Source organism: Thunnus thynnus, chromosome 20 (assembly GCF_963924715.1).
Source record: "Thunnus thynnus chromosome 20, fThuThy2.1, whole genome shotgun sequence".
Classification (NCBI taxonomy): domain Eukaryota; kingdom Metazoa; phylum Chordata; class Actinopteri; order Scombriformes; family Scombridae; genus Thunnus; species Thunnus thynnus.
The window spans coordinates 9,276,742-9,303,394 of NC_089536.1; the positions used below are offsets into that span (position 1 = coordinate 9,276,742).

The 26,653-nt window shown below is 39.9% G+C and overlaps 1 protein-coding gene across 4 annotated transcripts; it reads right to left on the bottom strand.

Moving 5' to 3' along the window:
- Window positions 1-385: 385 nt before the first annotated feature.
- On the bottom strand, window positions 386-24,763 carry LOC137172481 (CDP-diacylglycerol--glycerol-3-phosphate 3-phosphatidyltransferase, mitochondrial). 4 transcript variants are annotated; one of them, XM_067576933.1, is made up of 11 exons: window positions 24,613-24,763; window positions 21,700-21,910; window positions 17,717-17,794; window positions 14,625-14,724; window positions 14,332-14,521; window positions 12,853-13,031; window positions 9,684-9,883; window positions 8,021-8,312; window positions 6,723-6,871; window positions 6,501-6,621; window positions 386-1,004 (listed from the first exon to the last, which is right to left on the bottom strand). In XM_067576933.1, the coding sequence occupies exons 1-10, from the start codon at window positions 24,726-24,728 to the stop codon at window positions 6,502-6,504; spliced, it is 1,635 nt and encodes a 544-aa protein (XP_067433034.1). In that variant the 5' UTR covers window positions 24,729-24,763; the 3' UTR covers window positions 386-1,004; window position 6,501. The 4 variants fall into 4 exon arrangements, with proteins under 4 accessions (XP_067433034.1, XP_067433035.1, XP_067433032.1 ...); XM_067576934.1 differs by having other exon boundaries at window positions 386-1,007; XM_067576931.1 differs by having other exon boundaries at window positions 6,491-6,621.
- Window positions 24,764-26,653: the final 1,890 nt, after the last annotated feature.

Consider the following 26,653-nt stretch of genomic DNA (forward strand, 5'->3'; position numbering starts at 1 on the left):
GATGAGGAACTGTAGAGTTCACTTCACACAAAGTCATGAGATCCGTCGTAAATAAAACATGCTCTCCTTTTCTGACATGATATAAAACTTGAAGCTGTCCTTTAACGAGGGCGATTAATCTGCCAATTATTTTCTTAATTGACTGATTAATCGTTTAGTCGATGAGATGAAAAGCCCACAGTCAATCTTCAATTTGCTTGTTTTGTCCAACTAATGGTTCAAAATCTTAAGATATTCAATTTACTGTTGACCAATCAACCAATCGTTGCAGCTCTACCTTTTAACCGTTCAAAAAAAAATTTAAAAAGTTACTGCTGGCTGTCTGTATGTTGCTATGGCGACAAAAAAACAAACAAAAAAAAACACCTCAGTCACACATTTAAAGTCATTTTAAAAACTCACGTCGTCCTTTAATTTACAAAGATAATAATAACACAAAGACACTGTACAGTTCGCTTTGATTACAGCTGTCGGCAGAGCTGTAAACACTGTAAGAGCTCTTAAAAACTGTTATTAAGGCTCGTCGAGGGATCGTAATGATTCACCACACCCGTCCGTTTAGCATCACACCCCTCCGTCACTCATCGAGTCTCTATTGCTTTCTTACACATGCAACATGTACGTGTGCAGATGTACGTACAGTAGAAGTAGAAGTAGGGTTGTTTTGTTTTTTCTTCTTTTAAAACGTTTGTAGCTACAAACCCAGAAATTCACAGTGTGATGACGTCAGGTGTTAACATTTAAATGATCTAACGGAAACACAGGTAAACCACAGGTGAATCCACCACATACATCTGCTCCTGTGTGTATATGTGTGTATATGTGTGTGTGTGTATGTGTGAGTCACTTCCTGGGAAACACTGATGAGAGTTTTAGCCGAGGTGAAGCCGAAGATGTCGACTCTCGGCACGCCGGAGATACTCAAGCGTGTCCGACCGTCCCGTCTGCAGGAGTCGACCGAGACCTTCAACCTCAGGACCGACGAGACCGAAGCCGCCTGCTTCCTGCTGAACGAGAACACACAGAGACAGAAAACAGTTTGTTGAGTCTTCAGCGACGTCCCTGCAACGTGTCATGTCTAAAAAGATAAAGTCCTGGCGATGTTTCAAAAACTTGAGATTTACCATGTTTTGTTGTTTTAAAGTTCTGGACTCTTGTATAATGTGCGTTTTCACATTATTTTTCTTCCAGTTGAGCTTCCTGTAGTCTCAACATGTGTGTCAGTTTTCAATTAAGAAGATATTACAACATCATGAGCCACTGGTTCGGTATGACGGGTGAAAATTTCCCCCAGTTCCTCATAAAAGCTTTTTTTAAACTTGCCATTAATAGTATTATAACTAAACATCTGTCACTTCCTGTTACACTTTCTTCAAATAACTTAGAAATAAATTACTGTACAAAAACCTTATATGTACTTTACACATCATTTCCCAAAACAGTTATTTTCTGATATTTCCCCCCATTTCTACATGAAATGATCAAAATGCTCCAACAGCGTCTCTGTTCTTAAAATATAAATCATTATTATATATGAAAGTTATGTAAAATAACATTAATACAGATAAATTTACCTGATAATATAACTTGCGTAAATGTTTTTGTTGTGTCGTACCGACTGAGAAAAGAGACGACAGAATACTTTTTGATCCAGACTGAAAGGTTTTATGGTTTGATTGCCTTTGATTTATCTTTCAGAAACATGATAAACAGCTGCAGTTCCCCACATGAAAGCCACCAGATAAATCTTAAGAGTCACAAGGTGATTAACAGGAGATGAGAGCAGAAAAAAACAAAAAAAATCAACATAATTCTTTACTTTTTTTTTACCCCTTCAGGCCTTGTAGTCTGTGGTCATAACCCGCAACCTAAGATTAATCTGTTTTTTATTCTCTAGATAACTTGTTTTGTCTATAAAATGCCAAAAATAGTGAAAAAACGTCTGTCTCAAGTTTCCCAGAACAGACAGTAAAGTTATGAAATGTCTGTCTCAGTTTCTAAAAGCCAAGAGTTTACGAGTTCACGATGATATAAAGACATCAAAAACTTCACATCTGAGGAGCTGGAACCAGAGACTAATCGATTAATCATCTAATTTATCTCAGCTCTACCGCAGATAAACACAACTAGTGTCGGCTGTATTAAAGGATCATACTGGGACCAGTTCAAAGCATGAAACCACAGTGGGAGATCACAGTTTCACCAGTAGAGGGCAGGCAGGTCCGTGACAAGCAGCTTGTCTGCTGCAGGATTGACTGTGATGCTGCTGCTGTAACCTCAGGACAGGCCGTTCACCATGACGGTGAAAACAGTTGGGAGAGGCTCCAACCTGTTGTCACTAGTCTCTAACAATAGACAGCCTGCGCTGCCGATAAGGACTTTTTATCCTTTTAACCGGCAGAGCTATTGTTGGAGCGCCGTGTTTTGTTTTTTCCTCTGTCAGGAAAATAAAGGAGATAAGCGCCGAAGTACACAAAGACGACAAAGCCTGACGGATACGAAGCATGAGAGAGAGTGAACAATAAACTCATCCTGAGCTCAGAGCAGCTGACAAAAAAACTCTGTTTATTTTGTAAACTGCTGGTTTTAGATGAAAACTGACACAAAAAAGTCATAAAGTATGTTTTTTTTGGGGGGGGGGGACAGTCCAAAAATACACAAGTTAAAGAAATCACAGCCTTTATAAACAAACAGGACACTAAAAAAATAAACAGTTCATCTAATATTAGAGCTGCAACAATTAGATTGACAGAAAATTAATCACCAACTATTTTGCTAAACGATTAAAAAGGTTAAAATGATCTGCTTCCAGCTTCTTAAATATGAATATTTTCTGTTTTCTTTAATCCTGATGATAAACTGAATATCGTTGAGTTGTGGACTGTTGTTTTTCGGGACTAAAGACGTTTTAGGTCGTCATCTTGGGCTTTGTGATCAACTTTTCTCACCATTTTCACCAAACAACTGATCCATTAATCAAAGAAAATAATCGACAGATGAATCGATAATGAAAATACTCGTTAGTTGCAGCCCTGAATGCATCAGTCTGCCTCTAAGTGATTTCGACGTCCCTTTGTGTCACTCCTCAAACACATTCATTTGTTTCTGCTGTAAAACTTTAACACAAATATATTGTTTCATTTATATAAACAGTCATTTCCTAAAACAGACGTTTTTTTCTGTAATTTTCCTGCGAAAATGCCAAAATTTTACAGTCAAATGTGAATATTTAATGCTTTTGTTTGTCATATATGAAAATAAACTGGATATTTTTAGACTTCTGGTTGAATAACACAACACTTTGTTGAAGCTGGATTGCAGAACCTTTAAGTATAAATAAACATCTGTTACATTCGAGGCCTTGCCAGTATACAGAGGTTTGAAATCTGTGGTGACCCTCCTACGCTGGCGAACCGGTAGTGATGTGTTTTACAACAACACGGGCAGACAGTCGTCAGTATGCGCCAACCGTGTTGCATCACCAGGGCAGCGACCAGCTCACGTAAAAAAGCTTTTACGGTTCTGCAGCGATGACGTTGACAGTCTTTGTGTAATTACTCTCACTGCCAGAAGGGGGAGATAAAAGTTCCTCCCTGCAGGTTTAACTTCGGTTTTTGGGGAAACTGTGATGACTTTTCTCACTTTTCTCCTGACATTTTACAGACTTAAAGATTAACAATCGTTCGTTACAGCCCTTGAAGTAAGCATTGTGTTTGTTGGGGACTATTTTTAGCAGCGGATTAATACACATTTTGTGTTCCAGTGAGTATTTACAGCAGCTGGACGATGAACGTAGGACTGACTCAAAATAAACCGCAGTGTGTTTGTTGATGGTAATGAAGGAACATGTCAGCCAGTATCAACAGATGTGTTTTTGGACGACAATGAAGCTCAACAGACAATATATGTTAGTGTTTTAGTCCTCTGCTTTCAATTAACTGCTCCCCTCCAATGACACTTTTAAGACTCAAGACTTACATGTTTTCAACAACCTTTTAATGACTTTAGTACTTATTATAATCTTTTATTTATGTATTTAGACCTTTATCTTAAAATTTGTGTACATACTTTGACGTTTCCTTTTACTGTTGTGCTTTTTACTGTAAATCACTTTGATCAACTGGTTGCTTTTAAATGTGCTCAATAAATAAACATGACAAGTCCAATCAATTCATTATTGGTTTTGGTCTTTTTATGGGATTTGTTGAAAGTAATATAAATTATAGTACATCCCGAATTCTTGTTTAAATAGCTGCAGGAGGAAACCTTCATCTTACAAACAAAACATCTGCACAAAACTACTTTAACAACATCCACACACAAAAAGAACTTACATCAATGTGCCAAAAGTGTAAATTAACAAAAAATGCTGTAGGTGTAATTGGTATAAATTGACACAACTGTATATTACAAGTTAACGTTTTACAGATTTGCTTCTCTCAAAACTTCCCTTCACATCTGCTTCTTACAGCCAAAATGATCAAAACTGTTCATTTTAAGATATTAGATGTGTACTAATCTTAAAAAAATCTGCCTCAAAAGAAAAAAGGTTTAAAAATCTCTGTGTTTCAACTTTAAGTAAACATTTTGAAAACTGCAGCAGGCTGTTGAAGATTAAGATCAAATTTTACAACTGTTTTTGTTTTCAGCTTTGAAACCACAGTCTTTGTATCATTTGAATCTTTCTCTGCTGTTATCTGAGGCGTTTCTGCTGTTATCTAAACATGTTCAGAGAGTTCCGCTTTCTGTTCGAGGTCATTCATGTGTGAGTCTCAACCCTCAACCCCCGTCAACCCCCCCCCCCCCCCCCCCCCGTTTGTGACGGTAAAAAACGAGGATTTCCAGAAGTCGTCCGTTTCCCAACAATTGGGCCCAAACGTGCTCGAGCTCACCTCATTGTTTGTGAAGTATTTCGTCTGTGTGCATATTTGTGAATACGACCTCTGTGCCGAAAGGTGACCTTTTTTTTTTACTGATTGTTTCCCTCTGGCAGCAGATCACACAAGTTTTTTGTTTTTTTTTCCCCTTTACTCTGTCCAGGTAGCGATAAGACGCCACCCATTTACCGTCATTATCCAGCCTAACACTTCCTGTTTTGAAAAACACACACACACACACACACACAAAAAAAACGCTGACTTTGTCTCCATCTTCAGCTGTGGTCTTCACAGGTTTCCCTTCGGTTAATCGTCTTCCTTTTTTTCCTTCCTTTGACATTTGTTGATGTTTTAATGTCTTTTACTGTCATCCTGCAGTCAGCGCCTTTAAATATTCTTTGTTTTCATACAAACAGACACACACACAAAAAAAAAAGTTGACATTTATTCACTTTTCCACAGAGCAGAAGTTTGGCCCGGTTGATGAACTCTCTGACTTCACCGCACCAAGTCCTGACAAGATCACGGTAACACAGACCATACTGTCAAATCATCACCATAACACCACGCTGACTCACTTCTTTACAGCGGTGAATCAGCCGACACGCTGTCCTACTCTCGCTTTGGTGATTTGTGCTGCTGGGAAGACGAGGACAGGACCTGCGATTTGGGACTCGCCACAATGACTGCAGACATTTCTAAGAAGCCACAGCCTGTTTTTACTCTGCGTGTGTGTGTGTGTGTGTGTGTGTGTGTGTGTGTGTGTGTGTGTGTGTGTGTGTGTGTGTGTGTGTGTGTTATGTACAGTATGCTTCGGGGCTGTATTTTGTCTACCTTGCACAAATTGCAGACAAACTTACAAAACTATCAAAACTTTGTTCTGATTTTCATAGTTGTTCTCCAAGTTTTTTTTCGTTTTTTCAAGGTTTGTTTGGAGCTTTAAATGATTAGTCAATTAATCTGCACCAATATTGATAATCAATCCATTGTTTCAGTCCATCATTCTCTGGGTCGAACTTCTCCAATGTGAGGATTTGCTGCTTTTCACAGTTTTATAAAGCTTTTTTGGGTTTTGGACTGTTGGTTTAATCAATAATAAAATGATTAATAGCTGCAGTTTTAGTTGTGATAACTCTACAGTTAATCACATATATTGGTTAATTGTTTATATTGATGTTGCATGTTATCTTATAACACAGACATACGTTCATACGGCAACTAGTGCTTAATCTGTTGATTATTTCTTGATTAATTGATTAGTTGTTTGGTCCATAAAATGCCAGAAAACGGTTCATTAACTTTATCTGTCTGCTGGTCGGTGCTGGGTTGGTGGCTTACAGCGAGTTCATCAGAGCTTTTTCTGCCTGCTGTGGCTGGAAACAGAGTTTATGAGAGCAGTGAGACCGAACCAAAACAGTAAAATTGTGGCCCATAAAACAAAAGAGTGAGCTGACAGACGTTAAAAACGCTCCACAGAGCTGAGAGGAACTGCAGAGTTGAGTTAATTACTTGTTAAAATCAATATATTTACCAGTAAAAACTGATTGTTCTCCTTTAACAGGAATAAATAAGTTTATTTCATGTTTAGTGAGTGTGTGTCGGTGTGTTTGCACCTGATGGCACCTCAGAAGAAATTCTTGATGAGAGGAGTGACCAGCTTCACCCACAGCTTGACGTGGCGGTCCGGCCGCTCAAACGTGGAGCTGGACACCTCTGTGGAGCGCCGGTACAACATCTCCTGCTCCTGTGAGGCCGAGAGTGTGAAACACAGGTGTGTATTATTCAGTAAAGAGTTACACATTAACATTTCTGGCTGCGGTTAAAGGGGGAAAAAAAAGAGCCGACCTCCTGCAGCTGGCTCTGCAACTCCTCATTCTCCGTTACTATGGCGATTTGGGCCTCCAGGTCACGGTGAACCGAGCGGTAACCAAAATTAGGGGAGCCAATTAGAGTGAGGCAAGGCCGATCCTGCCCCTGGAGGTAATACCACAGACCTGCAGGAGAGGAAAAGAGGAGTGAGCCGGTGAGGAGGTAATGCTTCAGAGAGCCGTTTCCAGCCGGGATTTCTGTCGGCCCGAAAACCACAACTAAGAGGAAGCACATGCAGAAATCCCCAACGTCAATCCAAAACCCCAAAGAATGAGAGAGAGTGAGTGTACATCCTTGTCCTGAGGCTACGACAGGATGACTGTACAAGCCTTCGTCTCTCACGCTACATACCATCACGACCACAAGAAGAACACCAGAGCAGGGAACAGATCAGTGAGAGTAATGTGTTTTTATTATTTCCACTGAGCTAAACAAAAGTAATCCGGACGGTGAGGTCTAGTTTAGCTCGTAATCTCTGCTGAAATGATCAACGGAAAAAAAATATCCGACAATTTATGAGGCAAAAATGCTGAATATTCTCCGGTTCCTGCTTCTGATGTCATCTTGGCACTGGGAAAGCACGATAGGCTATTTTAAAAGGGGACGTATGATGCTTTTTGTGATTTTCTGTTATTTTTATACAGTTGTGATGTCAGATGTTTATGTTAAACATGGCAGAAGATCCAAAACTTGAACAAAACTACTTCCTCCTCATGATGATGTCACATTGTTCACACATGCCCATAAACGGCCGTTTGCTCCGTCGCCTTTGTTGCTACAGTTGTTTCATGGCTTGTTCACGTTGTTCATTTCTGACCAAATTCACGCTCAAACATATACGGATGTATTTGAGAAGTTTACATTTTTGAGTAAGGAACAAGACAAAGAAGGGAAATCCTACTACTAGTTTGTTTACGTATCCTCCTGAGTCTGCTGTGACGCCGCCTCTAGAAGCTAACCAATCAGAACAGAGCAGCTCATCAGGAGGGAGTCTTAAAGAGACAGGAGCTAAAACAGCCTGTTTCAGACAGAGGCTGAACTGAGGGGCTGCATAAAAGGCCAATATAAGATAAATAAGGAGTTTTTTGAACTGTAAATCATACGAAGTTATTCCAGTAGAGCCCCAGAATATAAATATCAACCTGGAGATGTGCATGATAACATCTTTCTGACATTTTAACTACATAATTAATAATAAATAATCAACATAAGGTGTATCCCTTGTGCGACTGGAGTGTTGACGTGAACGGGCATGCACGAGTGTTTCATCCCACCTTTGGCGTGGAAGGTCCACTGCTGTCTGTGGTACTCGTGCAGGTGAACCCTCTCCTGCTGACCCAGCTGGCACACTTGGTTGTAGAACTGTCTGGCGATGTGGATGTAAGCCGCGGGGATCGCCCCGGCGACACCCTTGGCTCCGAAGAACCCGTTGACCTCCGGGGAGGCTGTGAGGATGCGGTAGCTGGGTCCGGCCCCGAGCACCAGCCGCATGTACGCCCGGGTCAGGTTGAAGTAACCCGACGTTAGAAACACAGTGGAGTCCGGCTCCGCGTCTGTCAGCAGGCGCTGCAAGCGGAAAGTGAGGAAAGACGCATCACAGCTTCTATTTGCTATTGTTGTCAAAAACAGAGATGGTTGCTAACAATTATAACGAGGAAGTGGTTAGTTTTTTTTTATTACTGCTGTATTCAGTCAGTAGACTCATTATAGTGCTGCTCAATATGACTAAAACATAATCACATGAATTGTTACATTTACCGAGATAACCATAAATTTAAAGATAAGATGATTTTTAATGAATCAGTTTCCTCCTTCGCCACGTTTGCTCATTGCTAATAATTTTATGACAGTTAATAACTTCATGACCAGTTAATAGTTATGTACTTTTGGACTGGACTGTCAGCTGATTCCAGTTACATGTCACAGGTTGTTGTAGCTATGACCAGTTTAACTACATGAAAATCAGATGATGTGTTTATTGAAAACAGAGATATAACAATTAGTCATGTGACTTAGATGTATTTATCACACCTGTGAGTGCTCAGCAGTTGTACTGAGCGACCGACCAGCACCTATCTGAAAATACTGGCTGTGCATGAGGAGTTCTGTCCTTTTAGAGATATAAGTACATTTATTATTATTTATTGTGCAGCTCTAGTTCATGATAAAAAAAGGGAAATTATGTGAATTATTTGGATCATTTAAAATATGTGAAAATTAACTCTAAACACTAAAACTTCCTGGTGGAAATCTGCTAAAAAGATCTGGTTCATAATCAGCAGCAGCTACTTTTTACTTCCTCCCCTCTTTTCTTTATAATCGAGGAAGATATTTTGTTGTCATAAGAAAACTTTGTTTACGGTAAACTCGAGGAGTCACGTCACTACTTTTAGGTGGAAAGGAAACACAGAAGCTGGGTGAAAAAGCTGTTTAAACTTTTTTTAAAAAAGGGGGTGAAAACTGTGGATAGATGAGCCTTAAATGTACTCTACTTTAGAAATAAATACTTCTTTGCTCTAAACATGTTTCTCATGTCAAGTTAAAAACCAAAGTCACAAATGAATAAAAAGACCAAACAACTTTTATTACGTGTTTCAGACCAGTTTGTGGTTGGTGTTTGTTGTTGTATTTGATTACATTATATTGCTCTGGAGATCATTTTACTGTCTTCATTCCCAGAATATGTGACTAACAAACCCAGAATAAATGTCCAAATATTTATCCATGGTTTATTAGTCACATAATAGTTTATTAGTCACATGTCTGCAACATCCCGTGATGATATTACTTGTTATTAAAGATCAAGAGGTCAACGTCAGCAAAGCTTAGACGACACTGCTAATGAAAATATATGTGATAATTCATTATATATAGATTTAAATCCATTTATAAATGGCTGAATGTGTCTTTTGTGGTGTTTTTTGTCTGGATCCGCACCTGTGTGACCTGCTCGTCCACCTGGATTCCCAGAGGCTTCATCTGGACCAGCGGGAACACCCAGGTGTCCTCCTCCCCCTCGCTCATCCCCTCGTCCTCCGAGTCCTCGGACCGGTTCAGCAGCTGCTGCCGCACGTGGGCTGTGTTCACGACCTCCATGATCCGCTTCCTGGCCACGGCCGAGAAGTCCTGCCGGTCGCCTGGTTGCCACGGAGACACATGCAGGCAACACATAGACAAAAGCTTCCTGAGTGAAGAACGAGGCGGTCAAACTGTTCTCCGGGTCAATGTGTCCTGGGATCTGAGTGTGTGTGTGTGTTATTTCTGGTAATTTAAGATAAAAGGACTAAGTACAACATTAAAGGGGCAGTTCACTCAAATTACACAAAAAACAAGGGTCATATAATTGTTAAAAAGCTTGTTTGTAACCAGTTTATCCAGTGTGAGTAATGTAGCACCAAGCAGAAATAGTGTTGCTATGGTTACCTAAAGATTAAAAAGGGTCAGCTCACCTTTTTCTCACTAGTGTTTGTGTAGTGGTATCTAGCCATAAACAACCACTTTCTACTGTGGAAATAATCCCCATGAAAACAGTTTCAGGGTTTCATCAGAGTCGAGATGAAATGAAAAATGTCTTTTTAACCCTTTTAGATCACATCCCCCATCATATTGTGCACCTATTGAGTAATATATGCCAAAGAAATACAAAAAAAATCAATTTCTTTGTATTCTTATATCAAAGTCCAATCATGTTTTCTTCCTATAAAACAAAACATGACGTGTGCGTCAACCAATAACATCATGACATCAACTCATCAATCAATCTTCAACTTTTAGTGGCACTAAGATTTATTATGACACGCCCGCTTCCCAACATTCAAATTAAATTCCTCCCAATGTTACGTCCCGCCTGTCTGTCCTGTTTCAGTCTCGACACGGAGGTTAAATACTCTCGAAATGCCGTTTCATCTGAACTTTAAATTTAACATCACATGTATACAATTTATTTATTAGTCGTTTCACGATCACAACAGCAAAAGTAAGAAAGATTTATTATCATATCACATTTATTTCAGTACTTTCCAGCAGTATATAACAATTCTTTATTATATAATTAACTAAATTAATGCAACTTGGACCTGAATAAATGGAGGAATCGATTAATCACTTATTTTTATAATTAACGTTGGACTGTTTTATTGTAATCTATTTATTTTGTGTAGTGTTTTATAATTTCATGTTGACTTGTGCCTTTTATTGCTCATATTTTTACTGTTCTCTTACCAATTACTTATCTTTTATTGGTGTCTTATTCAATTTATTATTTTAAAGCAGGTTTTATCGAGTCTTTTTCTTTCTAATCTATTATCGTCTTTGTGATTATCGAGTTTATGTCTTTGTCTTGGGGCTGCTGTGTTTCTGTGTTTCCCCCCCTACAGGTCCAGGTTGGTGGACACTGTATCAGTGCACGTGGCCAGTCCATCCACGATGCGTTTTGGATCAGCCATCCCCATTTCTCGGTCTCTCACTTCATCGCTGGCTCTCTCCTTTGCACCACATGTTTTCTTTTGTTTGTTTGGTTGTACGTCTCTTTCGTTTACACCTTATGAAACACATTCAAACATCCACTCACCAACACCGCTGACCTGCTGACCGACCATTTCCCCACATCAGATTAATAATGTGTTGCAATTTCTTAAAACAATAAATATAATTGCTTGATTCTGAGTACAACCATTTGTGTTTTCCTTTATGTGAGCCAGGTCATAAAAAGTTGGGGGCTCGTCCAGGATGATGATATTAGTATTTCTCGGTTATTTTATTTACATTTTACAAGTAACTTCATTTTATTTTTTGGTATTTTACTTGTATCTTGGTGTGCATTAGACTCCCAAACCATATTTGCCATCCTGTGCATTTGTCAGTCACTTGTAGAGCACTTTGAATTGCATCCAACTTGTATGAAAAGTGCTATATAAATAAAGTTTTACTGATTGATTAACCATTTAAAAAGAAATCACTCATTTCAGCTCATTTAAGTTTTTGCTCAAATGAGTGTTTGCATGTTATGAGTCACTCATAGTTACTGCAACTAGCAGTAGCGAGTGTTTGCTGCAGGTCTGGTGGTGCGATGTGCAAAGCAGTGCTTCTTATTATTTTCAAGACCTGCAGATGAGTTTACTGTGTGATCTGTGGATTTAGAGCAGTAACAACACTGTTCTTGGAGAGCAAAGTTGCTGTTGAATTCATTTAAATTTAACGTTCAATGCCGTGAGCACCACAAATAAAACTAATTTCAACTCCATTGTTTTGTTGTAGCTTCTTGGCTTCACACCAGCAGAGATAAGTGAGAAGATGATTTTGAAATTCGGGTGAACTGACCTTTTAAACCGCAGGAAAACATAACAATAGTACTTCAGTCTATTGTTGTCAGTCAACTCTTACTGACAACAAACTTTAAACACAGCTTCTCTTTTTGCTTGTGGTAAGTGGCCATGCTGTGAGATCCATAACAGAGAACGAGGTGTCCTAATGTAGAAAATAACAGGATGTAGGGAAGAAAAAGCCTCTCAGCCTCCTAATCATCCGTTATTTCTGTGTATGTCAGGTATAAAATTATCAGCTATAAATACTCTCTCATCCTTTCAAATGTCTTTCGTTAGAATTTCCCCAGTATGTGTGTTCTTCTGAAATAAGTGTGTGTGTGTGTGTGTGTCAGTTCCCACTCCATATCATCTTCCAGCAACACTGTGACATCACAGCTCTATTCCTGGTGTTCGTTACCACAGCAGTCCACTCCTGCAGACATGATGTCATTCATCCCTCAAACTAACATCCTGGCAGTCTGCGCTCCAGTTACGGACACACTGTACGAGTGTGTGAGTGTGTGTGTGTGTATATATGTGTGTGTGTACACCAAATCCTGACAATTTCACATCCGGCTGCACGGCTAGCCAACCGCAAGAGCTCTCTCCATCTTTCTCGCTGTGCTCACACAGACCAAGTCCATCTCTTTGACCATCATCTATCCGCCTGTCTAAGCTTTCAAGCTCCATTAGTAAAAACCCATCGGCTCCTCTTGCAGAAAACTGGGCCGATGCCACCGTAACTGAAGTGTCAAAACATGTTAGAGAGTAAACATTTGTCTGTTTCCACACACGGTTTCTACCTTTGTATGGGTGTACCATGCCCTCCAGCATGCTGACTGAGTCATCGGGCTGAAGCTGCAGGGAAACGTCTCCCACAGCCTCCACCAGCTCGGAGAAGAAGTCGGCGACCTCCCTGCAGTTCTCCAGCAGCACGTAGCGGTCCTGTCTGTTGGTGAAGTACGAGTCGCTCAGGTTGGCCCTGAGAAATGACAGTGAGACAGTTTTTAAGAAAGAGAGGAGAACACAGGAGTATTTTGGTGAGCGGTAAGAAGAGATCGGGATAATTTGATGTCTCGTAGCCAAACTATACCTAAGTCCTGCTAAACGAGGTTATAATGGAGCTGTGGTACGGCTCACAGCGCACTTTTCCAGCAGCAAGAAAACAGCAGAGACAAAATGCCTCACTAATGAGTACACAAAGAACAACTTCATGCCACAGGATGTTTTTCCTTGAAATGTAGTGGACGAAGGGTCAGTGTTGTAAACGTGACTTCGCCGCTCCTCACACTGCTGTCGTTTTGCTTTGCTGGCGTCCCATCTGTCATGAAATGCTGGGAAACCCCCTCAGATGTAGTGCAGGTGGCATGATAGGCAGTAGGCATGACCTTGACTCCCTGTCAGCTGTCAAACAGCAGCAGGAGGAACAGATGCTGTTGTTCTTCAGTAGAAGTTGTTGAACTAGAAACATGTAAATTAAAGGAAGATGTGGAGGATTTACTTCTAAGATTTAATTTGTTTAATGAACAAAAACCCTTTTTTTGTATTCTGTTTTACTCCTTTGTACTGCTACTTTTCTGTTTAACTGGTGCTGTGGGAAACAAAACCAGAGAGAGAGATCCTCTCTGCTCTCTCCATGTGCACGTCCTCCTAGAATCAGCAACATGTGGAGCGACCTTTTGCACAAAATAAATTTTGCATGAATACTTTCCTTGACAAAAGGGTAAAATCATAAACATAGTATTGCCACTAATTGAATGTTTTGACAGGTTTTAAGTGTTGGCAGAAACAGTGCAACACATTTTCCATTTGAATTTAGCCATGAAAAGCTATACATATGTGTGTTTACTAGTCTCCAATGTTTGGTACATGTGGTATCTTGTTTACTTTCCCTGTAAGTCGTCGATTGGCAGAACCAGCATGTGCCATTTTCTGACTGGAAACCGCACAAAATTGGCACTGTGCTGGTTGGGTTTTGGAGAGCTTCCACTGTTTCCCTGCGTATGTCAAAATGTGCGCTGACAACATTTCCCAGCAATGGTGGTACGCACCTGCACTTGATAAAGAAAGCCACTGATCAGAACAAAGAACATGGGTGAAAGCAGGCGATGGAGGAGGAGGAGGAGGAGGAGGAGGAGGAGGAGGAGGAGTGGGGGAGGGGGGGGGGGGGGGGAGGAAGGTGTGGGACAAAGTTCAGTTCAGACGCAAAAAAATTCAGTGTGAAAGCAGCCGTATTGACACAGCCAGCCTAATCTCTTGTGTGTGTGCGGGAATCAACATACCCGCTGATGATAATGCTGTCGTCAAAGAGGTAAACTTTGATATGCTGGACTCCGATAGTCTCGTTGAAGCGCTGAGGGACCAGCAGCCTCAGCAGCCCCCTCAGGTCCGGAGTGTGATACAAAGACACCCGCATCTGTGAGGAGAAGCGCTGCAACAGTGGCAGCAGCATGGTCCTCGAGTTAACCTGCCCTGCACGTTAAAGATAAACACAGAATACCATCAGGATGATGAACGCGACGCTCGGTACAAACCAGCAAAGAGAGAGAGAAACGTCACAGAAAACGTCACCGACCTCGTGAGCCGCGTGTGTAGTCCAGCAAAACGGAGACTTTTAGGTTGGGAGCGTGACTGTTTTCCTGTGAGAGTTGTAGAGCTTCTTCCATACAGTCCACCTGAAACACAAGAAGAAGAAGAAGAAGCCAGCAAACATTAAATAAACAGATAAAACACAACATGAACCGCAGTCTTGACAAACCTTTAGATTTAAGAAGTAGACTTGAGGTAAGAAATGTTTCAGTTTATTAGTTGAACCGAGTTGTCTGAATTAGGACTAAACTGTTGCCTTCTGGACCAACAGTTAGAAGACATTTTACTTGGAAACTCCCAGTGACAAAAAGGTTTCCTGTGGTCTGTAAAACGTTTTCACTTCTCACGCAAGCCATTGTTTCACAAAACCACAAATTAAGTTTTGTATTCCTGTTGTTTTGTCAGCAGGTGACATTAATTGTCTGTTTCCAGCAGGTGTTTTAAGCTCAAAATGAGTTTTCTAAAATCATTATTTTTTTAACTTTCATTTGAATAAATTAAACCTGAGCCTCAGTCCGTAGACCACTAACACATCCCTCTAAGAACTCCTGATCTCTTTGTTTTTTGCACTTTGTCCTCCTGCCTGTGTTCCAAGACGGAGCCGCAAAACAAAGGAGCAGATTATTATTATTGATTAGCTGGCAACAGTCAACATTTATGAAACACTAGTGGCCTATTATTACCTGTTTACTGAGCGTGGGAAAAGCATGACTAAATACTTTGTGCTCATGGAGGAAATGGCTCCTCTTCAGAAGGCACCACTGGTAGTGAGCATGGAGTCTTTGTTCCCCCTCCTGATATCAATCCGATGCTTTCTTTTTTTAAAAAAAAAACTTCAGCTAAATTGTGCATCTGGTGCCCAAATGCATTCATTATACGTCACCCCACAGAGCCTGTTTACATGCCAGTAAAACATTTATTCTTTCCAGTAGAGAGCTCTTTGGGGAAGCACCAACACTTCCAGCTTCGCTCTGAAGTAAATGTGACAATGAGTTGGAGCTCGGAGGAAAAAACGTTTATCCATTAAAGCAGAGAAGTAGTTTACATGTTTGCCAGAGCTCTAACAACCAATAAATCTAGATAGAAAAAGGTTTATGGTTCAACTGAATCTTAAGCCTTCAAGTTAATATTCATTTTTTCCCGTATTTCCAAATCAGCCCCAGTCTTTCATTTTAGAGTGATCGAGGCTGTAAAACCAAAACAGGAAATGTGTTCTTTATTCACATTCAACATTTAGCAAACTGAACCTAACTGAAAGCATTACAACGAGTTTCAACAGAGATGAACAACTGTTTCCTGTCTCATCTTTAAGGAAAAGTTAGCAGAGCTAAGTTTGCTATCCACAAGGGAGAGGAGATAGTAAGTTATATTATTGAAAGCTGCGACAATTAACCAATTATTTGATCATTAAATAATCGTTTTTGGGTCATTTTTCAAGCAAAAATGCCAAACATTTCCAGGTTCTGGCTTCTCAAATGTGACGATTTGCTGTTTTTCTTTATCATATCAGCACATGGATGACATCACCGCGGCCTCTGAGAAATTGTGAATGTTTGTTTCACAGACTAACGATTAATTGAGAAAATAATCGGCAGATTAATCGATGATGAAATGTTTATAACAACAGAAAACACAAAGACTTTCTTCCACTCAGTGGCCCCCCCAGGAGACAATGATGTGGTTTAGACCAGAATCCACCTTCACATGTTCATCCTGTTCTCCATTTCTCTGTTTTAATTTTTTAAAATTTCCATTTACATCCTTTAAATGTGTTTTAAATGTGTTGTCCTCTATTTCTTATTAATGTAATTAACGCCAGGATCAATGAGTTGGGATAGCGCTGGGAAAACAAGCTTTTAAATAATAATAAATAAGAAAACAACTGAAACTGTTAGAGATGATTACTGTTTGGGGAATTTGAGTCAATTCTAAGGAAAATCGTACTCTCGGTCAGTGTGGTTGCCTTTACATGTTTCGTTCTTTATTTGAGATAGTTTTGGAAAATCCTACCTGGTTTATGCATCTTAACTGGATTCTGTCTATAATCTTGTTTTGCATATTAACTGGTGTTCACTCGTTTGTCATGTGACATTTGTATTGGTCTGTTTTATGTAATTATAGTCTTAACGATGTTTATGCTGCTCTCTCGGCCAGATCCTTTAAAAAAGGAGGTTTTAATCTCCATGAGACTTGGTTAAACAAAGGAAGAAGAGGAAGAAGAATGCCTGTTTGAATTGCTCTTGTATGTGAAAGGTGATATAAATAAACTTGCTTTGCTTTAAGAATGTTCAGACTATTTTCACTACTTGCACCTGCGCTTAAGCAAACACACTACGCAGGTGTGACTGTCTGAATCAGTCGGGCATCTTTTGTGCGGAGCCTGTTATCGAGGGTGGATCCAGACTTCAGGATGAAATTACACCTGCAGTTTGAATTCTTCAGTCTGTACCACAGACCGTTCTCACATTTTTCTACTGAATCGAGTCCTGTTCGTGGTGTCCGGTTACAAGCAAACCTGGGCATGAAAATAAAACTCACATGGACTAACTGTACCTTGTTGACTCAACATTTCTAGTAATCCATCATACTGTGAGGTTACAGAGTTTGGAAAGCAATGGAGGCTGATTCAGATGCTTTTAACTATAATTAAGCATGTTTGACTTGTCTGAGCCTTTTTCTGTAATTCAGCCTCTCTGCTGCTCATGCCAGTCAGAAAAAACAGCTGAATATGAGCGTCAGTCCAGACTGTGGTTTGTTCTGGGTTAATGTTGTTATGCTAGGCTTTCCAAGCATGAAGAACAGCAGGCTATCACATGCCAACACTGGTCTCCTTATACCCATAAACCCTTACATTTAGGGGTCATTCCTTGTAGTTGGCTTGGAGTACATTTTCATTCTGAAGAAACCACACTGCGGTTCTCTAGAAGAGGACCGTGACTCACATTTTCTGGCATCTCTGACCAGTTATTTGGCACACATCTGTGTTCGGACGGCCTTGTTCTCACCTGCCTGAACTGAAGACGCCAAGTCTCAAGAGAGAAAACTTCCCTAAACATGCTTGTTATGAATGTCTCTCACCAGGTCCTGCTCCAGTTGACCTGTTCCCAGATACAGTGAGGCCAACACCACTCGCCTCTTCGCCGTCTTGATACGTGCCTGATGTGAGAGCGAGAGAACGAGAGAGAGAGAGAGAAAGACAAACACACGTAACAGTGAATGAATTTATGGGTGTACTGGGGTGTGACGGTTCTGGTCACAAATGCCGAAAACTGTGAAACGTTAAAACTTTCAAGCTGAGGGTACATTTCCATTCTTGAATTGTCAAACTAGTTCATACGATGTGTCGTGTGACCACGTCTAAAAGGAAGAAGTGTTTATAGTCGCCACGCTCGGAGGCGGTTTGAAAAGCCGGCTGTCATAGAGAGACTGTCGTCATGATTTGGTGAAGGCAGTTATTTAACCTTTTAGGAGTTTTTTATAAAGTGTCGGGTTTCAATTTAATGCGTAACAGTTTGTTTTAATCGGTCTGTTTTGTGTTTCTTTGCGTCCGTGTTTTATGGTTACCGTTCGAATCTGTGTGCGTTTGTTTGTTTGTTTGTTAGTTTTCCTGGTGAACAGATGGAAAAGTGTGTTATATGTAGGTTGTTTTAGGACAGAATAAAACCAAACCAAACCAAACCAAACCAAACCAGACACGACAAATCATTCAAATGGGGATAACAGTCTCATACAGTCTTTCCTTGAAAGCATTCATAGTGTTCATAGTGTTGAACTCCGGGTTGTAAATATGGAAAAGTGTCTCAAATAATTGTGTGAAGAGTTCAACCTCTGCGTACTGGATGTCAGATCGTCAGCGTCATAAAGTTACGGAAATAGTTGGACCCAGCCCCGATGATTAAAATGTCAGAAAGGTGTGTGTGTGTGTGTGGTGGCATTAAGGTCACCAAACAAGCTGATAACAAATCAGCATTCTCAGCTGCATGTTAAAAATGTCGACTATTTGAGGTTTAACACAGAAGTTCTTCTATTTTTGGCCTTTAAAAAGGTTTTTAGCTTGAAGGGTTGGAGCAGCAACAAAATCCTGTCCTGTTTTATTGTTTTTTAAATGATCTGATCCTGTTTTAGTTCAGTTTAAATACTTGTTCTAAGCAGGAAACTAACCATGAATCAGATCTTTCTCATTCTGCCTTTGGCGCTTTTCATGGACAATTGTCATTATACACAAACACCAACCAGCCCGGTGACAATAAGTGACAAACGGGACACAATGGAGCTTGTTTGTGTGCATCATAGGTGAGTTATAAATACACACTATAATTCCCTTGAGAGATAATTTTCCCAGCTCTCGAGACTATGGGGAAGTGTCCATATAAAAGAAAACAAATTACACGTTTGTTTTGAATGTGTGTATCACACCCATTCTCACACCCAACTACATGCATTTACCCACAGTACATAAATCATGTCTGTCATATGTGATATTTCTAGATCTCATTATACAAAAGGGATACAAATATCCAAGCATTAAAGCATTAAAGAGAAACATTTCTTGTATTTAATTGTGATTTGTCTTCACATCAAATAAAGCTAAACAGTGGCCTTATGTCAGGGAAACTCCTGACTGGCTGCTACATATAAACTGCAGCAAATTCCTGTTTTTTTGTTCCTGGAAAAGCTGAATAGCCTAAAGTTAGTTGAGACACAAAAGGATTCCAGTGTGGTGACACACAACAGGTGTGGGGCCACATAAAGAAAAATGGCCTGAGGAAGATCTTGCAGATCGAAATGTTGCCTCAAAAAAAGAGAGTAAAATTATTTAATGGGAGTTTAACAGAGTGCAGACCTCCTTTGTACCCTACGATGAAAATTGTTTAGTCTTGCACCTGAATATTTTATATCAGGATGTGCGCACACTTGGTCCCACTATGTAAAGAAAGAAACAAAGACAAATCATGAATAACCATGCCAATGTGTTAAATTAAGACTGTAAATCTGCTGATCTATTTAGTGATTAAGTCAGAAAGAAGTAGTATTTTACAAAGTTAAATGTGCAGGTGGCAAACTTCTATGTAGGGAGACCAGGAGGCAACCTGACACACCAAATGGTTTGTTACACAAAACCATCTGAGAGGTCTCTCTTGGAAACCGTTTGGAAAAGCAAAGGTACTTTCAAAAAATACTTGGCAGGTGACTGGATGAACCATCTGTCATCACAGTCTATCACCTCAACCGCACCCGTAGCTGCCGGTCGCTCCTCATAGGATGCTGATTAGTCTGAACCATAAAGGCTGAAGGCTGACGAGATGGAGTCTCAAGATGATCTCATGATCATGTGAATCCAGCGAGGTAAACAAGGAGGGGCCATGGAGGAAAAAAAAAAACTAATTTGTGCTCTCCATTGAATATTTCATGCTCAGATTTTAGTCAATTCATCCTCATGACATTCTCTCATCCTGTGTAAACCCTCAGTATGGATCACTTGGATTTAATAAGGTTTTATTTTGATCTTGGACTAAGATATGTGGATATACTTTAATCACAACACTGTTTTATCTCTGAGATCCTTTATAACATCCCATTTATAAACCTATTCTACGGGATAAAGGACCCGTAAACACTTAAATGCTCCTGCGGATATCGTCCAGTTCATAAAAAGTCAGCTTCAGGGTTCTGAAGCGCTTCATGGATATGTAGGTGGATGTTCAATAAGTGTAAAGAACATGGTTTTCTTGTGAGAAAGGAGGACATACAGCTAATCCTGGCTGCCCTGGATCCAGTTTGGATCAGTAGGCTTACAGACGTTACAGAGGAAACATCTTCTTCAGGCAAAATAGATAAATTGAGAGCATGAATTATTAAATCGAGAGCACAAATTAGTCTTTTTTTCGTCAGTGGCCCCTCCCAGGATCTGTATCTATGACTGTTGTAGCTGGTAAAAATCATTTTTGGAAGTGACAGATGATACATTTATCAAGGATTAGTTGTGACATACAGTAGATATGTGGAGGAGACGAGTCACTTTAGAGCCAAACAATAAACTCTTGTCAGCTGTGATGCGCCACTCCGCCAACTCAAGTGTTACGTAAACACTTAGAGTCTGCTGCGACAATAAAACTTCCTCAAGTAGGGTTGAGCAATCATTTATATTTTCATATCATCCAATTGTGGTTACATGAGATCATCAATAGGTGATCTGATCAGCAGGGGGCAGCGGGAGTGGGAGGGAGGGGGGTTTCGGGGGTTGGAGGGCGTTACGTCTCAGTACGTAACGCCCTCGATATCAGGGCGTTGCTGTGATATCGTCGATGCTGCAACGATATCACAGCATCATGTTCCATTTAACATTATTATCTTTATCTTTAATAGCACAATCCAAATCATTTCCATAACGTTAACGGCTCTCATGGCGCGCAGAGCAGACATACAGTTGGAGTCAGACGTTTACATACAATTAGGTTGAAGTCACTAAAACTCTTTTTTTTTTAACCACTCAACAGATTTCATGTTAATAAACTATAGTTTTAGCAAGTCGGTTACTTTGTGCATGACACAAGTCATCTTATAATTCACTATATCACTATTCCAGTGGGTCAGAAGTTTGGAGCTTAAAAACTTCTAGAAAGTTAAGTCATGGATCCACAGATAAGAGACGGTTTGTAATTAATCATTTAAAATTAATGCGTGACTCATGCTGATTAACGGGGCTCAGCGGGGGCGGACAAGCCGCTCCGCTCCACCAGAAATATTTCTAAATGCACGGCAGGATGCAGATTCAAGTGATTATTTTTGATAGTAAGTCTGATAGTAAGTTAAAGTCGCCTTAATGTCAGTGTAGGAAAAACCAATCGTCTATCGTTCCTTCAATCGACAATATACGATCTGATTGCCAGTCAGCACAAGCCTATCCTGCTTCATACCGATATGGATCATCTGTTGAAAGTCAGCCGTGGCCGCGTTCAGGTTTATCAGGTTCATCATTTACATCTAACTCGTTTTGTTTATATTTTTCTTGCATTCCATTGCAGCTGAACCGAAAAGTTCATTTTGACGGCGACACCGACCTTCATGGTCTGGTAGAACTGGTCCGGTGAGGTGAGAATGTGGATGTGGGTGCCCGGCACCCGGAAAGCGGGTACGTGTTCCGCCATCCATCGGAAGTGGGTGCAGAGGCCGTCTGTGCCCTGAGCTCCGGCTGACCCGGCGGGCCTGGAGACACGTCGGGGGGCCGGGTCGGCTTCGGCCAGTAAGGGAGCCAGCAGCAGCACGGAGGACCTGCAGGAAACGTGAGAGGAGCAGAGCAGGAAATGGGTTTCGTGTTTTAGCTTCCAATTTCACTTATATCTGAATTTTTAATACATAACACAGAAGTGACGAGCTAAAACAGCCTGTTTCAGACAGAGGCTGAACTGAGGGGCCGCAATAAGAGCCAGTATAAGATAAATAAGGAGTTTTTAACTATAAATCATGCAAAGATATTCTAGGAGAACCGCAGAACGTAAATATAAACCTGTAAATGTGCATGACATGTCCTCTTCTAACACTGTGTCTGGTTTTTCTTTGTCCTACAATTCACCCTGACACCACAGCCGTTTTGTCTCTGCCATACAATTACACAATTTGGTCTGACAATGTGGCCACATTCAATAAAGAGGGTGGAGTGTTAACCTCAGACGTGACTGTCACCCTCCGGCAGCTTATCAGAAGTCATCCTGCTGCATTCTTTTATAAGCTTATATGCATCTTATATATATTCATTACAATCAAAATTCATCCAAAACACACACACACTCACACACGTATTCATTCACGAGGTCTGGGTGCAACAGGAGCTAACAGGACGGGTTTACATGTGGGTTTGGATTTAACCCACAAAGAAATCAAAAGGACACAAGAGTCGTATTAAACCAGTAAACACATGTCAGGGCTCCTCTCCAAAACCACTGTGCTGAGTTGGAACTTCTTCGGCAAACACAAAGAGGGGACTTCCCCCCTTGTTTGGGATCTGTCATAAACATGCATATCATTCAAAAAGCCATAACAACTACAGCATGTAAGATGACTTCCTCATGCTTACACCGTAGGACTGAATTACTTAAGGTTTTTACAGCAGTGCAAAATACAAACGTTATCTAAGGGGAGTTTACGGAGCTCGTTAATAGGCTTATGTAATGTGACGGACGCCTTAGCTAACCCTCAAAGCCTTCGCAATTTTCTGTAAGTAGTAAATGATAAGAGAGTGTGACAGGAGATAAAGGAACATACTCCGAAATTTTGTGACCACTGTTCCGGCTTTTAATTTCAAGCCATCAATATAAAATCAACTATTACCTCCGGCTACAGTGGAATAAAAGCCACCATAAAAACAAACTGCTAATATGAATCCTAAAAATGGATATTAAGTTGAGATAAAGGTCAGAGTAGATTTGTTAATCCTCAATTTTTCAAATTTTGCCCGCTCAGTATCAAGCTATTGTTATACAGTTTCTGTAGCGAGACGAACTGTGATTTGATGACTGTAACTGAGATAACTTTTAACTTGCTTAGATTTAATGAGGTTAGAGGCTAAGTTAATAACGTAAGGCTCCAGCTCGTAACTGAAATAGAAAGAGCTGTTAACTTTGGTATGTGACTGCACCACATCCCTGCTGATTTGAAGCATGTGATGGGAAAAAAGAAAACTCTTTCTTGCTCTTCCACGTGGTTCCCCAAAATTCAAAATTCCCCCGACTGGAAACTTGCATCATCTGTTTGCATCCTTAAAGGACCTACCGTTCTTCTCAGGGGGCCTAAATTCATTAAGCAAAGTGGAAAAGTTGGTCTTTATAGTTCTGAAGATGTAGTATTATCAGTTAAATGTAGTTAAAGTATTGCAGTAAAAGTAGTAGTTTGGTTCCTCTGACTGATATATTATTATATATGACATCATTAGATTATTAATACTGAAGCATCAGTGTTAGAGCAGCATGTTACTGTTGTAGCTGCTGGAGGTGGAGCTAGTTTAAACTACTTTATATACAGTTAGCTAGTTTAGTCCAGTGGTTCCCAACCTAGGGGTCAGGGCCCCTCCAAAGGGTCACCAAATAAATCTGAGGGGTCGTGAGATGATTAATGGGAGAGGAAAGAAGAAAAAAACAAAGTTCTGATACACAAATCTGTTTTCAGTTTTTAGACTTTTTCTCTAATCTTTGATTTTTGGTGAAATATTGGATCATTTGAACATTTGTTGAAGTGAAACCATGTAAGAAGTTTAGAGAGAAAAATCACTATTTGGTGGAGCTGTTAACAACTCATAAACATCTGAAATGTGACCCCGACTACACACTGCTTTTTAAAAGACATCAAAAGCCAAAAAAGGTTGGAAACCACTGGTTTCATCTTTAACAATGTGTTGTATTTTAAAAGCTTGTTATATTATCTCTTGTGTCTGAAAAGTAACTGAGGCTGTCAAATGAATGTAGTGGAGTAGAAAGTACAACATGTCCTCTGAAATGTAGTGGAGTGGAAGTTTAAAGTAGCATCACATGGAAATACTCAAGAACAGTACAAGTACTTCAAAATTGTACTTAAGTACAGTCCTTGAAGGGACAACAGTGTCAGGTTTCAAGTTTCAGCACATGTTACATAACAAACATAAAGAACATTATGTGCAGCCCTTCAGTTATGGAAACTTCTTCTTCTCTTGAGGGTCAACTACTATTTGAAGCATCAGGAGCTGCAGGAGAAATGTTCTTGATTTGACCTCGTCGGTTTTACCCCAAAATAAACCAGAAGTTGGCGGCTAAACACATAAAATCACTGTGGAGTGACGTCTTCTAGAGTTTGAGTCCAAACAGGAGCATTATAAGTGCATGTGTCCGATATTGGACGCATTAGCAGCACAACATTAGCAGCTTGGCTACATGTCAGGCACACTGAGTGACATTGCAGCTGTATCCGCATGTCTGGAGTCTCTACGGATGAACCGCGTCTCTTACCCGCCTCTCCTGTCCCGGGCACGGAAGAGTCGGTCAGATATTCGGGTGAAAACCCCGGCAATGGCCGGTGTGTACACGGAGTACACCAGCCTCCTCCAGGACACTGGGGCCGCCATTGCTGCAGCAACGTCTCTGCGACTTTGAATAAACTTTATCGACACAGACTCAAAACACACTGCTGTTAAGATTGAAGAGACTTTATTGCCATTTGTACAGGGGCATAGACAGTGCAGTTCCCTCAGTCAATGAATTAAAAAATTAAGTTAAAAAAAAATTAAAATAGAGTAGCAAGGTCTGAGAGGAATAATTTCATTTACAAGAGTTATTTATAGAGCTTCTAATGAAGTACTGGAGCAGCAGTAGGAAAGAGGTATTGCACATAAGAAAAAACATGTTTAGCAGCATGTTATACTAGGATATTAATAAGAGTTTTTGAATAAATAAAACAATCAAGGTGTTTGTGTGTCTTTGAGTGGGACTTTATTTATTTGCATGGGTTAAATTCAAACAAATGTGCAGGGAGAGGGAGAAAAAAAGACTATTAGGCTAATTGATAACCTCTACTTAAATGATAGAAACACATAAATATACAAGAAAAACAAAATCAGACTATTAGGAAAAACAACAAAAAACAAATAAGGTATGAAAAGTAAGGATAAATTAGAATAGGATAGAAGAGTAAAGAGTATGAAGACATTGTTTGTCAACAAAATATCTTAATTTCCTAAAATAGAAAGTGACAGCTTAGACTAAACTAAGAAACATGTTAGTTTACCAACATAAATAATTAAGAAAAACAATATATTACTGGCTTATCTTGGTTTTTCTTGTAATTAAATGCAACCTCTAGTGGTCACCCTGCAACCAGACTTGTAACTTCAGCTGTGCAGTGATGTTATATCAGTCAAATTTACCCTGAAGCTTCCTTAAAAATGATCACGTGTCTACACAGTTTACCGGATTCACACAGCACAGCCCTGCATGCTTATATCTACATGTCTCCCAAATGCATATCAGCAAAAACTTGTTTGAACTTTGCCCTTCCTATCTATTACTGACAAAGGTGTAACCTCAGATCTCACCACAGGTTTGCATTCATGCAGCACAGAGCGTGTAATGTATGCAGGTTTTAGTTCCAGCTAAAAGACTCTTAGTCCTTCTTGGCAATGGGAGGGCCTTAAACTTGCTGCACATGATACGCATCATTATTATACCATAATAACACTATTGTTATGGCAGTGCGGTGGTTAGTCTCAGGGGATTAGTCGACTAATTGCTTTGTTTTCAGCTATTAAATTTATCACCAACCATTGTGATAATTGATTCTTCGTTAAACCCAAAGTTAGTATCAATGTTATTATAATTTACATTTTTCTAACAAGAAGTTAGTCTCCAAGAAGTATAATTCAGAGGTACTTTACCTTTTTCTGATACTATATATACTTTTAATTCACTACAAACAGTAATATTGCACTTTTTTACTGCATTTATCTGATATCTGCAGCTACTTTAACTATAATGTGCAATGCAATGAATAGTTATAAAGCACATTAAACTATCCAACAGTGTATAAATTAGTTTAAGTTGGGGCCACGTCAACTGTGCAGCATTAAAATGTCATAATACTCCAATAATACAATAATATAACACTAACAGAGAGCGTTCTGCACAATGTGTCCTTTTACTTTTCGTATTTTCAGTGATAAAACACACATATTTGTAATCAAATTAAGTCTTTGAATGCAGGACTTTAACCTCTAATGATGTGTTTCAGTTCAGGCTCTGAAATAGAGCAGCATTCCCGTAGCTGGATGTTGCTCAAGAGCACTTACAGTAAGTCTGATGCTTCCTGACATGACACGAGGGCCCGAGGGACCTTATCTTTACCCGAGGGACCTTACAATCGGCCAGGAGGTGAAATGTTAATCATCTGTCATGTTGTGATGAAGGTTGAGTGAAAAAAACAAGAAAGGGTTATACTTTCCTCCTATTTTCTATTATCTACCTTCTATTTTATGACACTTTCTACTTAACTTTTCAG